This window comes from Gymnogyps californianus, chromosome 7 (assembly GCF_018139145.2).
Source record: "Gymnogyps californianus isolate 813 chromosome 7, ASM1813914v2, whole genome shotgun sequence".
In the NCBI taxonomy this organism is placed as follows: domain Eukaryota; kingdom Metazoa; phylum Chordata; class Aves; order Accipitriformes; family Cathartidae; genus Gymnogyps; species Gymnogyps californianus.
Genome location: NC_059477.1, coordinates 1305005 through 1319866, shown reverse-complemented (window position 1 = coordinate 1319866; position 14862 = coordinate 1305005). Strand labels below are relative to the sequence as shown.

Sequence of the window (14862 nt, the reverse complement as noted above, 5' to 3'; positions counted from 1 at the left end):
AAACCCAAAAAAACAAAAAACCCTAGAGAAAACTAGTTATTTTTGTTTTATAATTAAGCAGCAGCTTCCACTAACACATCTCCATTTGGAGAAAGAGTATCTTTTCAGACTTCCAACAAGTCCACCACATGGTGGGCTTTTAGAACCTAGCCATAGAAAGTATGCAAATGAACAATATTTAATGCACAATATGTTAAAACAGGTTTTGTTATTTTTATGAAATCAGGAGCCTTTTCTCTCCATCTGCAGTCTCCTAGGCTTTGCGTGCTATGCTTCCTGCAATGGTTTACATACATTAGGATGCTTTAGAAGGAACTGTGCTTTCATTGACATCTGTAGTGAAATGTAAATGAAAAGACCAATTTGTATCTGGATGGCTTATAGAAGTTTCATTAGAGATGTATTGTTTCCGCTGATTTTGGCCTCAGTTTCCACAAAGCCTATTCTTAATATAGTTTTCGAATCTTTTCAAAGTTGAAGAAATAAAAATAATAGGAAAAAAAAAAAATAACGAAGCAACCTCTCAAATCGTATCCATGAAAAGCGAAAAGAAATCACTTTGTTGGTGTCTGCTGTAGCCTCAGAAAATGCCTGAAGAAAACCCATTCGAGTGCTCCGTCTGAACTGCGATGCCTTCTTACGGCATGAATATTTCTCCACGCTTCGGGCTGAAAACAAACTACACAGACAGTATTTGACAGGAAATATAGGGTGCAGGCTCAGCAAAACGCAGGGGCGCTGGCGACGCAGCGCCTTTCCCAGCTCACCAGCTCGGGCGATCCCGCGGCACAGACTGCATCCAGGTTTCACAGCCGCTCCGAGGACCTCGGATAAGGATTTGGGGTGCTGACCCATTGCTCGTCCTTGCTGCTACCGATACCCACCTTGTTATAACAGAGCCAGAGGGAATATAACTATCACAATAAATCACAGTTTTCTGTGCCAAAAGGCCCTTCTTAGCTTTAAAATCATAAGCTTCAAAACTTGCTTGATGCCAGACTGTGCCCTGATTTTATATTTCAGGGGGTTTACAATTTAATTTTCTTATTTGAAAACGGGTTTTTCTGCTGATGCTTTGTGAAAAAAGACCCATAAGCAGCAAGGGAACCCACCACCGACTGACTAACAGGAGAAGCACGAAATCTCCTAACGTACAAAAAGCTGTGCACAAAATAAACTGAAACTTCAGCAAAAATACAAGCTTCTGCTTCAGTTAAAGCAATCGAGGCAAATTTTAACAGGTAGCGAGCATTCAGACCCGTGTGTGGTCAGCTGCAGCCAGGTCTCACCCGCCTCCCGTGCCACGCACTAAACTTCTTCTGCCAAGGTAATACCCACACATTGTGGGCTTGGTCTGGCATTTAACCTTCCCTTGACTATCTCAGTGGGGAAAAAAAAAGCCTACCGATGTCTAAAGGCAAAATGTTTCAGAGCTGCATTTGAGTGGGACGCAATTTCCCATGCTCGGGTCTTTTGGAAAGTGCCCGAGTTAGGAATTCATAAGCATCTCTTGAACTGCAATTCACGGCGTACCAAGAGACGCTTAGGTGGCTCTGATAAGGATTATTAATTACCGAGCGAGATTGTGCTCATGTACCATATAATACATGAGATCTCTCTTGCGGGCAAATGAATCAACGCCGACTCCCCAACACCCGTGTGTTAACTGCGAGTAGCTGGAGCAGTGTGGTTTTTTCCCCAACTATAATGAAATTTAAATATTTGAGAAATACGAAGTGATACGCCAAGGGAAATCCCTCGCATTCAGACTAATTCAACTATCAATTTGAGGAGCATATCGTGTGACAAACATGCACACTGTATTAGGGAGTGCAGCTAGGAACATCTGAATTAGGTGCTCTTGCCAAAATAAATATTTGTAAATATTTATAACTATGGGGATTCCTGCATATGTTTAATGTCACTGCTTCCACTATTGATGAAAACTGCACAAATGTTCAACTGTACCTGTAGTTAGCGTTGCTGGTGCTCCTTTAGCATATATTAATATATTAATAAATGTAATAAGGAGAACGTAGAGCATTTCCAGGTATTTATCAACTGTCAGCTAGCCGCGAGGACTCAGCGGTGCAGTGGATTTTGCCACCACATTCCTCAATTGTCTTCAGTTCTCGAGCATATCTACCTAGAACAGGGACTGACACCTTACCAGTGAGCACGCTGTCGACTTCCACTGCACAAAGAAACCTCTTTTTAAGCAAAGCGGAGCTAAAACCGTTTCCTCTAGCCGTTACAACAGCAGTGGAAAGGTAGCGCTCCGAAATCTTCCAGCAGCCTCAGCCCAGAAGCCAGCCAGTGCTCTCCCGGGAAGCTCATGGGTGCTGATAGCAAAGATCCCATTGAGCAGAGAGAACGAGGACGTATTTCATGGAGACGTGTTGCATTAAGACTTCCATAACCACTCCTCAATTTGCTAAATGAGTAGCAAGAATGCGGGTCCTTCCTGCATCCCGGTACCTTGCAGACACTACCTTATTCTTCCCCCAGAAGCCAGGCACGGCTCTCTGCCCACGCTCCTCCGCTTCTTCCTTCCCGTACAACCCTCACTTTAAAGGTGCTTCTCTCATTTACTTCACACGCCGCAGTAAAACTGATTAAAATCTGCAAAGCAGGAGAGGTTTTGAAGCTTAGACTATGGCTCCTAGGTTTTTATAATATATATTTTGAATAGCTTACTGCAATTAGTGGAAGGCAGTGTAAAACTATCTGTACCCAGACAGCTCACCCTTACTCATGCAGATAATCACACATGCAAGTCTGGGTGAACAACAGTTGGCATACTTATTGCCAATAAACGTTTCCTGGGTTCCAAAGCAGCTTAGCGTTGTGTCCAACTCCTAACTTGCACCTCGATCTACGCCTGAGATCATCGACTGAAGGTGCTCCAGCGTGGCGGGACGTCACCCTGAGCACTTCTGCTGCTCTTTGTATTTGCAGGCGATTCCTACTTCCTCCCAGCACAAGGCAGCTAGGGTACGACGAAACGCAGAGGGAAAGGTAGCCTGATCCTCCACCTACGGGTCAGCATTCCTCCTCACACGTACACACGGTTTCCACCTCAGACCAAGGTCGTGCTCGCGCGGTCCAGCCTAAGATTGCAGTCTGAGGACTTCTTTCAGGCAAGCTCAGAAACTTTGTACGAAACTACTTCACCTGCCACCCCTGAACAAGAGGGTGGCCTTCTGATGGAGGCGATAGCTTCAAAGAAGCTGTGAGGATGCATAAGTTAAATACTAGCTTCAAAACTCACAACTTAATGCTAGACAAGACCAAAAAAAAACCCCAAAGCGGATCTTCTCAGCACCCCCTGAACTTGTACTCTTAAAGGCTGAGTTAAGGCATGAACACAGTAAACGGTTTCAGAAGTTTCACATAATTGTCCTCCCACCCAGCAGGCAACGAGGCTGGGGTTTTGGTGCAAATAGTGTTTTTAAGGCAAATCCTCTACCACCCTCTTTGGCATAATTCTACAGTTTTGGTGGGTGAAATCAGGTATTTACGAGGATCCGGAGCTCAGATTATGTGAAAATAAAGGAAAATCGTAGGTGATGATCAATAAAGAACTCACCAAAACATGTACGCATCAAATCACCCCCCGAAAAACCATTGGCTACAGGTGGAAGCAAAGCACAGATGTCAACAGATTTCTGGGAGAACTGTTGTATTGGGTTATTTTAGAGCAATCTCAATGCTGGCCTTTCCTTTGGCCGGACTCTCTGCTTCATGTTCTCCCCATCCTGTTTACTGAAGTCTCAGGCTGTGGCTCCAGTTTCAGGATTCGCTCTCTTGGCTCCGTCACGGCGTGTTTCAGATATCTCCTGGAGCACCGGAGGCTAGTCAGAATTAATCAGTTGTACTGGGAGACGGAGGGGGGGGGAAAAAAAGTTGTGGTTTTCAGCAGAAGCCAAGACACAAAAATTCGAAAGCACAGCTCACAAGAACGAACGTCTATCATCTCTTTTCTTGGACACAGCAGCAGCTGAACATATATTCGGCGTGCCCCCTTCCAGCTATCAGGCAGGCTGACAGCAGGCAGTCCCGTGCCAGAAGTTCCCCCGGGCAGCATCTCTTCGCTACGCAGGGAAACGATCCTTCCCAGCTGACAGCTTCCTGGGCAAGAGACTGATCTTGGTTAGACATATCCTACTGAGAATGTCTGGTGTTCAAGTTTATGAGGTTCAAATGTCTCCAGGAAAGGGAACGATGCTTATGTTCCCTGATGGCCAGCTCTAGGTGAAAAGATCCCACGTTATTAGTTTGGCAGCTTATAGATGGATATATAATTTTGTATCCCGGTTTCCTTCCCATCCCATTACGGCTCACCTCTCCTAAAAGGCTCAAAGCTTGCACAGCAGCTTCGTCCCTCTAAGCCCTGAATATCTGCAAAGGTATAGCGCCGGGAATGCATTTGTATGTGCCTTTTGCTCCCCGACTGCCACTCCAGTCTAGTTTTTACCCTTTCTCCAGAAGCAGAGTATCTGAGAGCCTTTCTAGAAAGCAGTGGGCTCCGTTTGTAGTATCCAGCATGTTCAGGTCCTTCTCCCACCTTCCCCTCTAAAGGTGAGGAAAACTCCTTTGCATTTGCCTCTGCTGTGCTTTACACGGTTATTATTGAAGGGGAGGACAAATCCGTATACCTTGCACCAGGAGCAGGGAACATCCATCTGACCACGGGTAGCAATAAGGAATCTCTGTAAATCAAAGAACCATCTAAATTGTCCAGTAAAGGAAGGAGTCCCGGACGTTTAATGCTAAATGAGATTTTATCGTGCCGTAAGTGATCAGACCTCAGTCCTCGGCAGAGTAATTATATCCTCTGTGAACTGTTTTGGGGTGCAGGGAGCAGAGGAGCTGGAATGGGAATGTTAGACTAAAATCAGTATCAGGAGCGGAGATGTAGGACAAAGAGATCCTGTCATGGGAGCAACTAGAGGAGCCACCACTGGGTTTTGGTCATTTCAAAGAAGGAAATATGAATAAAGAAAAGGAGGAGCTTGGCTGTATCCACTGATCCACCGTTCCTGGTCACCTGCGTGAAGGCAGACCGAACCAGAAAGCCGGCAGGGATGGGAGAACTCACCGGAGTGCTCCTGCCGAGCTTCTCAACCGAGGAAAAAATAAAAAAAAGGAGGGGGGCAGAGGGAAGAAAAGCAGCGAGGACAGAGTACTTGCATCCACGGCACCGCTGGCAGCGTGGCCGCCGGCACACGGCGTCAGCCGCCGTTGCCATGCGATTTTGGGTTCAGTTCCATTTGACGGAGGGTGGGCATGGGGGTGAAGCGGACTGCAAAAGCGCTGCTCTTCGTCTGACACGAGGCAGGGATAGCCCCAGCACCTGCGGTGCCCGGAGGAAGGCTGCGTGCTAAAAATGAATGTTCAACATCATCTGACGCTCGTGCGAGCGCAGCAGAAGCGTTGTGTTTAAAGGTAACGTGCCACCAACGTAAATACCAAATATTTATCATTTTTACACGCCGCCACCAGTTAAACAGGAAACTAAACACAGAGATTAATCCAACAACGTTGTTCATATTGTGCGTACGTGAGGGTAGTTATTCACAACGTGATTTATGTATTAAATGCAACTTCATTCTCCCATACACCAGCTCAATGCTGTTAAGAGACCGTAAGCAGGAACAGGAATTACAAGTTTATGAATGTTAATTTATCAGCGATGGCGTATATTAACAGGTCAATATTCCTGGCATAATAGCAGGATCCACTTGGGTATTTCTTTACTCCTACCCTGATTCAGTACGTGTTCTCTTTGACTACTTCCAATCTATTTTAGCTAGTTCAAAAATAAGCTAAAATTGGAGTTGAAAATTCAGATGTGTGAACTGCAAAATATTCCTTCTTCTGCTATTTATTTTGAAATTCCAAATTGAATAGAGACCATAAGGCTTCTAGCTTTTTAAAAAAAAAAAAAAAAAAAAAACCACTGTGCCCCACACACATTTTACTGGGAGACAAACTCATGCTCTAAAGGATGAAAGAACAGAAATTTGACCACTTCAAAAGCTGTTTTGGACTCCACAGAAAAAGTGAGCATGTGCTACCAAAAAAAAAAGATCCTGTATCTGTTTGTCAGCCAGTGAACTCTGCCATTTACGTCAGACATTCAGCCTTCAGAACACCCAAAAGTCAGCCCAATTAAAGTCCAACTTGAGGAGATTAATTAACAAGAAAATGCACTGGGTGAGTGTCTCTTCTTTGGCTTCATGAAAGGAACGTGGAGCGGCCGAGCTCAGGGAGCAACAGGCTTTTCATCTCCCGCTGCGGATGGATCGGAAAACCTCCATATTCTGCTGGAAAGCTGTGAACCCCAAAGCAAAGAGACCGAGTAATGGTGGAAGGAGGACAAGGCTGGCTGGCTGTTACCAGCAGACTCCACGGTACAGGGATTCACAGGGTGAAAGCCACCGCGTCCACTGACTGCAGTGAGATCCCCCGACTTCACTTTTGACTGAGGTTTTTGCATCTCAAACGCTGGTTTACGCATCTCAAAGCTGGAAAAATCTGGAGTTCTCATTCTGCTCCTTCCAGCCAACAAACCGTGGCCCATCTCAGAAGAAGCCAAAAGGAACCGTGCTTCTTTTACCAGTTTTAAAGTAGGTTTGTAAGGACCAGTGCAGACAACCCTCCTGGCTGAGCAACCCAGCTTCAGTCCAGAAACCACCAACGCTAGGTAAGAAGATGCCCAAATTAACCCAGACTGTTGCATGACGACTTCTTCAACCCAGAGGAGGGGCTGACGGGCGTCCGCGCTGCTGTATGAATTTGTTGACACTACCCACCCCTCTGTGTGCAGATTTGTGCTCACCGTTCTCGGAAAAGGTCTTGACTTTGAGCACGAGGAAAGTCACCCCCACCCTTCCAAGAGAGCAAACGCTCTGATCTTGCAAAAAGCTTTCCCCAGGGTTACTTCCATCAGAAGCTAAGTTTTGCAGGATCCAGGGCTAAGTCTTGGGGTCAGCTCTGTGTACCAGAAAAATGAGGCAAGGTCACCGAAAAAGAACAGGAAGCCGCCTAGAAATAGCAAGAGAGCACGGTACAACGCATTGAAGTAGTAACAAGGCACAAAATGTTCAGTCTTGGTTTTTTACCACTGACTGTACCCAGCTGCAGTTCTCTAAGATGAATAATCCTATCATGTCAGAATACAGACAGAGGTGGACACCTGGTATCTCCAGGCTTTTCAAGTTTTTCTTGAAAACGATGCAGGCTGTGAGGAACAGGCCCTCTGCAGAAGAGAGGCACAAAACTGAGGAGAGGGAGTCCCTCCGTGCTGGCTGCTACAGGTGGGAAGGATGGAGCAGACACACTCAGCAACGGGAGTCGGGGCACGGGGTGGGGGTAAAATGGAAGTTTGCCCTTCCAGAGTCCAACGTGAGGAGCAGGACACAGGGGGAAGGGGCATGCTTTGCAGGAACCAAGGTGTCACCTTCAGCGTCCCTGGCCTGGGGGCACGGGGAAGGTGTCACCCAGTACAGCTGCAAGGGAGAAGCAGATGACACCGACCCCATCAGCAAATTTGAAACAAGCACTTTTTTTTTTCCTGTTAAGTAGGAATCGAGACGGAGAGGCCACCAAAAAGAGGGTCTAGGCACTGTCAGGGCTACACTGAAAGCAGCCACACTAGAAGACGATGTGATTTGTGCCCGCGGAGGTATCCTGCATGCAAACCTGCCATTCCAAGGGCAGGTGGCTCCAAATGAAAGCGAAAGAGCAGTTTCCCACCTTAGCATCAACCTGACACCTATTAAGTCCAGCTATCTTGGGGAAGAAAAAAAAAAAAAAAAAAAAAGACATTTTCTTTACAGCATTGCAAAATCTGTCTGGAAGATTCCCTGAAAGACTTCTGCTCTCCAAAACAAAAATAAGGAATGGCCAGAGAGTTTCACCCCATGTCTCCAAACAAGGGGCTAACACCTCAGATGCGTTACCACCTCTCAATCAGGGCTCGGAAGCTAAGCTGATAAGAAAACGTCATCTGAAACCAGCAAAAACTAACAAAACCATCTCCTCAGGCTTTATCTGAATGTTGCTATATATATAAAGCCAACGTCTGAAAACATTCCACGTATTTTTATTTATTGGCATAAAGCCATTAAGCAGCATAGCATACCGTTAAACGAAGGAAATCGCTGCGTTAATAAAAAGAGAACTATTTCAGAATCGCTCCTCAGCGAACATCGTTACAAAGCTCCTTTCGCTGTTGCCGCTTACGTGCAAACCCGTGACTTCTGTGACCATCCTGTATACGTTGCACGTACAGCCTAGCGCTCCCTCCGCTACTGATGCGCACAAATACTCTTGTCTCGGATGACGGGAAAACCGGGAATAGCATCGCATGACAGAATTAACATCTTTGCATGCCTGATCTCCGTACCTCCTGGAGAGGTTAGGATTTCAGGTCCACGAGGAGCTGTGAGGCTCAGCCGCTTGCCTGTGTTGCTATCCCATCGGCATCAGGACTCTTCTGGTGTCTGCTGTCATGTGCTAACACTGACGTGCGTCAGCATCCTGAATAAGTTTCCGGCTTTAGCTATAAAACACCCAGAGCTGGGAAGAGCCCTGCTCCGAGGTCGGGCAGCCCAGGGACGGAAGAGATTAACCGCATTACCCACCACGTCCTTCCCTTCTCTGCTGAGTTCACACCGGCCAAGGTGGCTCTCGCCCTGCCAAAGTGTGGATCCTGCCCCTCTTCAATCATCTCGCTCCGGCCCTTGACCAGAAGGCAAATGGAAAAGCTTTTGGTAACTTCCAGCTGATCTTGGCCGGGAATGAGTGACTCACAAAGGAAAAAATTCACTGCCGATTCCTTCGCAATCAAAGGTCAAGCAAAACTCACACTGGGACCTGCGGAGAGGCTTTCCACCGTCTCACCGGCAACAGCCCGGGCGCCAGGCTCCTTATTCCATCCTTGTTTTTGTTTAGGAAGGCGGATTTGAAGGCTATAAATATTGTTACGCATCTGGCGAGGCACGCCTGAGTGGAAAATCCGTCTCGCTGAAGGTAAGCGGCTACAGGAGAGAGGAGCCGTCGCCTCTGCCTCCAGCCAGCCCGCAGCAGCCTCCGGCGCTCACCAGCTCCGGCGTCCTTTCCCACGCCGCTTTCGGATGTCAAGCCTCGGCAATCTGCAAAGCTGCGCTGTAGTTGTGAAAGACAGTTTTCCCTATTTCCGTATGGTGTGAAGTCTTCATAAGGCTCGGCTTATTTTCCCTAAACATGTCAGGGTTTTCTCGTTACTCCCCGCATGCAACGATCCCGCTCCCTCCGTGTGCCGAGCTCTAACTGCGTCCATTATAATTCCCTTCCACAAATATTATTTCACTCGTAGCCTGGCTCTCCAAATTGCACGATCTTCTGGAATTTGCCACCTTTACGTGGAGGCAATTTCCTCCAAAATACAATGTCTATAAAAGCAAGGACTGCTCGGGGGGGGACAAGGGAAGGGATCGCACGTGCAGGCAGAAGGACTGTGACCATCCCGTCGTCTTCTCCTCTTGCACTAGGTCAGACAATTAACACTGGGCTGCTGGAATAAAACCAAGTTCTGGAAAATGCCAAAACTTCAGATTTCAATAGGAAAAAGTTATCTACTTGAATAGAAAAACAAGAAAGACACGCCAGCTTTTCTCAAGCCAAATTTCATTTACTTAAGATGACCTTAAGATGTTTCTTACACCAGTGCTTTGTTTGGGAGAGGTGTCCCCCCCCTTCTTAGTTCACATCGAGTCAGAACAGTTCCTCCGTTCACACCGACAGCGCAGTAATAAAAGAAAGAAAACAAACACAAAACGTGATTCCTCCTGTACTAGCTAAGGGTTTAACATTTAAAACGAGTAAGCTCTTTAAAATCTTCATAGTGCTGCTTGCTGTAACTTAGCAATGCTGGCTGTACGTACGTCTGTCCAAAATACAGAAGAGCTGCTTAAGAAATGCATCAAAACTATTTTTTACTTTTAGCAGCAGATGCCCAGCCACTGAATTCCTGTCGACAAAACTATTCAACGTCTCCAAGTGGAAGAGTGCAAAGGTACTTGAACCTGAACGTCTTGCTAAAAGAGGGATCCAATGCAACGTTTGCTCTGCATATCTAACTGTAGCCAGACGCCGGTCTGCTATATCCAAAATATGCTTACAATCCAGGAATTGTAAGCAAAAGGATTTAGAAACAGGCGTTAAGACTGGGTAAAGCACGGAAACTGCTGCTCCAGTACACAAACAGACGAACAAATAAATGCTTTGCACTTGTTGATTAAAATGGTGGATGCTAGGCTGTAATGAAAAAAGCCAAATTAATTGATTCTAGATAGTGCTAGATATGCAAAACATAGTAAGACGCAGAAATTCTCCCCCCTGCGCTGAAAGAGTTTACAAAGTAAGTCAGGATTTAATATTACGATTAACGAAGGCCCTGATCACCTCCAAGGAAACCAGTGCCAGGCAGAAAGTCAAAGAACTGCCATTTTGTTTGACATCAGAGTAAGTTTAGAGCTTTGATGTTTGCATTTTTAATTTTTGGTTTGTTTCATTAGATTTTGAGGTCCTTCTGACGCTGAAAATTCTAACAAAGCTGCAGGAGCCCCGAATTTTTGGAAAGGAAGTAAGTTTGCGAGATGCACAATCACCTTGCAATAGCTGCTGAAACTTTGCTTTCTAAATAAAAACCAAACAAACAAAAAAAAACCAACCCCAATGGCAGGGAAGACACTGAAGATGTCCAAGAACCAAACCTGGTGCAGCAGTGAGGTGCACTGCAAGATCACTCTAGTCATCAGTCATTACGTACAGTCTTAATCCACAGAAATGTGGGCAGGTTTAGGTTCCCAAGCCTTTTCTTACCCAAAGTGAGACTTCATCTCCACCTGAAGAAGAAACTTGGGAATATATGTTTGTAAAAGCGATGGACGCACGACACCTTCATTACAATACCGTAAACTCAGGCTACAAAACACTTTCAGCTGAAGAATCTCACAACTACATCGCTCTGTCTAAACGATTTCTGCATATTGACCAGTTTGCTTTGGAGACCGGAGACTAATGAAATTCTTAATCTCGTCCGTGACGCCGTAAGCCAACCATCAAACGAAGCTAACTTATTCTGAGCTCCCAAAGAGGATGTCAAGAATTTGCTGTTGCCTTCACGTATTTAGTCTAAAGGTTCCGTGTTTGAGTAAGCAGACAAGATGATAGACCGTATCCCCACTCCTGCTCCTCCCCACGCCAGAGACATGCCCAGCAGTAGCACGCTTGCTCAGACCTTTCACAAAACAGGCAGGCTGGCGTGCTGCGCGCTCCCCGCCCACGGCATTAAAAGTCAAGATGAGGAAAGAAGCGGTAGGAAGCATTTCCTTGATCCCACGTACGTGCAGAGCAAGCCCCTCTCTTGCACGCTCGGAGCAGCGCAGCGTCCATGCCTGCACATGGCACATGTACTACGCACCCTGAGCAGGTGATTTTTAAAAAACACCTGAATTCCTCCAAAAAGAACTCTGCATCTTCCTTCAGGACTATTTCTATACCAAATTTCACAGTTCAAACCCTAGTGCTTCACTTCCACAGGATAAAAGTTTTTTATTTGCTTTAATATCCCCCCTGCTTTTTTCATGTGCCATAAAGGAACTGGACAGCTCAAAGTTCAAAGTCTAAATAGGAGGTTGTAAGTTCTAGTTCTCTGGGCAAAATAATAGCTTCCCTGCACCTACAGTCACTGGACTTAACACAGTTGCCAGCTTCTGAAAGTCAGTTTAATCTCAGAGTCATCTAAATGTGGGCTGACTTATGAATGCAAAAAGTATGTTTTCCCAAAGAAAGTGCATCGTAGTTACACAACGGTATACAGTTTGGGGTTTATTTTATTTGTGAGATATCATGAGGTTTATTTCAATAATGTGCTGTTTTATTTTTAAAGTAATTCTGGGCATGATGACACACGTACTACTATGGGAGACCACCTTGCAGGTCATCCTTTTTCATACGGGATTATATCATTCCTATTTTAAGTTTTTCATCTAGCCAAGCTTACACATTAGAGGAAGAACTTCATTACCTAATGGTCTAGATATACTGTGCTAACTGGCTTCTCGAAATTAGATCTCGACTTCCTTCTAATGCAGACTTCTGGCAGAATCAGCCAGAGCTTTAACATAAATGAGAGTAAATATGTTCCTATCACCAGTGCTTAGAGCTTGCCCATTAAATCTGAAAGACCCTTTCTTATTTTTAATAGACAAATATCTAAAGGCACATGCAATTACAAGGAAGTAAGGGAAATATTTGTCACAGGTATCTCCCACCCTTTCCTCTTGAATGTACTACGTGAACCACAGACGCTGTAACTGTTCTTGTGCTATTCATGCACAAACGCGTACATACAGACGCATGTCTATACATACATAACTACATATATATACACACTTATTATGCATACATATGAGCGTATATATAAATGTATTTACATGCATGCACACACACCCCCACCTTTGTCCTGAAGAGAACACAGAGGACCCACTAAGGACAGAGGCATTTGCTGTTAATCAGTCTTCAAACAGCAACTGCTCTTACAAACCCAGGCTCATATCCGTGTTTGAGAAGTCTGTAAATAATACACCATTAACTTTTAATCCTATCTTCCCCGCTCTGACATGTATTTTGTATTAAAATGAAAGTTATATAAGGTTGAATTGAGGTTGCTTTTTAATATTACATTAACGCTATTTACCATGTGCAGCGCTAATCCCCCTTTGAAAAGAGAGCATATTAGCAATTCTGAAAGCTTATGTTACCATAGCAATAGTCTATCACTGTGAAATATTTATATAACTTCTAATGTTTTCACTATGCAACAGCCATCTTCTAAACTGTACTTCCTACTTATCCTGTGCGCTACGTTTCCTCTCTGTCCCGTGCGACAGAGCAGCACACAGCACCCGGCCGGCGCCTAACTTGCACCGTGCAACTCCGAAAAATCTCGCGGTGTGCGGACCTACTCGCACCCGCTGCATCTGCGTCTCCTAGTGCTGCAGAGACGCTAAGGTCCACACGTTCGGTTTGCACCTTGCGCCGACGGCGTACGTCCAGCGAGCAGTTCATATGCCATTCTACTCCCAAATATGTGATATTAGTAACAGGTAACCTAAAAGCCCTCCTGGTGGGTTAAATTCTACCGAAATTTCCCAAATCCAGGGAAAGCAAGCCACCTGTTGGCAGCGGGGCACAGGATTTCTGAATACACGCAGACGGGTGGCTAACGTTTAACACGACACCAGCTTACCTTGCTTCCTCTCCTCCACCCTATCTCCCTTTTTTAAATCTTGGTCCTCGCATCCCTTTACAAAAGATCATTCTCTAAACGGGGGTTACCAAGTCCAGCAAAGTATTTCCAACCCTCAAAATAAATTAGTTGGCGCATCTCCTCCTGGTGAGGGGATGCTTTCGCACGCCGCCCAACGCAGGGCTGCCCGTTACTTACTTTGATGTGCTCGTGCAGCTGGGCCTCGTGCTGCCGGGAGAGCTGCTCGTGCTGCCGCTGGAACTCGGCGATGAGGATCTGTCTCTGGATCTGCTGTTTCTGCTTGAGCGCCAGGAGCTCCTGCTGGAGCTGCTGTTCCCGCAGCGTCGGCTCCGTCACGGGCATGGAAAACTGGTGGTCCAAGCGCAGATCCATCGGGACTGAAGTCGGTGCAACTTGCAAGGGCAGTGCTGTGGTCACATCAACTACAACGTGAAAACACAAGAGGAGAGATGAGTGCATTCCCCAATTCACACAGGGATCTAGTCCTCATCCTGTGTCCAGCCGAGGCTTTGAGGAACCATGGATTGAATCAAGAACAGCACCATTAAACTTGCACCACTTTTTAAATGGTAAAAAAGCACTACAGGAATTCAGAGTTCAAGAAGTTTTCCTTCAGCCACCACCTGCTACAAATATGTGCGTTTTCTAAAAGCAAAGGACTTCGACGCATCGTGCGTGACCCTTCTTGATACCATCCTGCATCTGTGTATCCAAAACACATACCTCCGTTCCACTCTTCTAGCGTCACTTGAAATAAGAAGGATAAAGATTAATCTAAGACTTCACAGAAAGCATCAGTCTTGATTTACGACGGATCAACTGAGGGACTCCTATCGTCAGGAACACGAGGGTCCCGCTTTAAGCAACTTATGCAGAAAAACACTACGTGCTGTATCCTTTACAACCAGTTTTGGAAAGGAGCTTAGCCAAAAACAAACGGGTAATTGAAGCATCTAGGAAAAAATTGTTCAGTGCTTCGGTGACAGACCAGACTTCCTCACTGCAACCACCAGAAAGGGGCAAACGCGTCTCGCAGGCGGCGCGGGGATGCTGCAGAGCAGGCAGCGATAGGAAGCAGGAGTGCAAATGGTGACTATGCAAAGACTTGCCTCTGTCGTTCAAACTCCGAGTGGGACAAACCTGAAGGACAACTAAGACTACGGTAGAGAACAGTAATGTGCACCAAGAGGACCTGTAACTCAGCTCCATCGTAAGAGACGTATGCTAAGAGAAGAAAAAAAGGGAAAACTATCACCCTGATTATCTGTGTAGTAAAGATCAGTTCTTTGCTTACACAAAAAGCATCTCCCTGAAGACAAGGGGCCTGTCATAAAAAAGGGCAGCAACAGGTATCTACAAAAATACCTTCGCAATAACTGAACTCAGCTTGTTTCTGCTAAAAAAAAAATTACTGCCATCCCATGAATGACTAAACGTTTCTGACTTCCACCTGAATGACACACCTGCATTTCACGTGTACTCCGTACACTTGCCATGTTTAATGCCTCACTCTACAGGGCACTCACTCAATAACTCTT

The 14862-nt window shown here is 45.8% G+C and overlaps 1 protein-coding gene across 2 annotated transcripts in view; it reads right to left on the bottom strand.

The window, feature by feature from the left end:
* Nucleotides 1-14862, bottom strand: part of HDAC4 (histone deacetylase 4) — a 262138-nt gene that overhangs the window by 108075 nt on the left and 139201 nt on the right. For both annotated transcript variants that reach the window (XM_050899544.1, XM_050899545.1), the window contains exon 4: nucleotides 13502-13746. In XM_050899544.1, the coding sequence (XP_050755501.1) occupies nucleotides 13502-13746 (245 nt within the window). The remainder of the gene's footprint in view (nucleotides 1-13501; nucleotides 13747-14862) is intronic.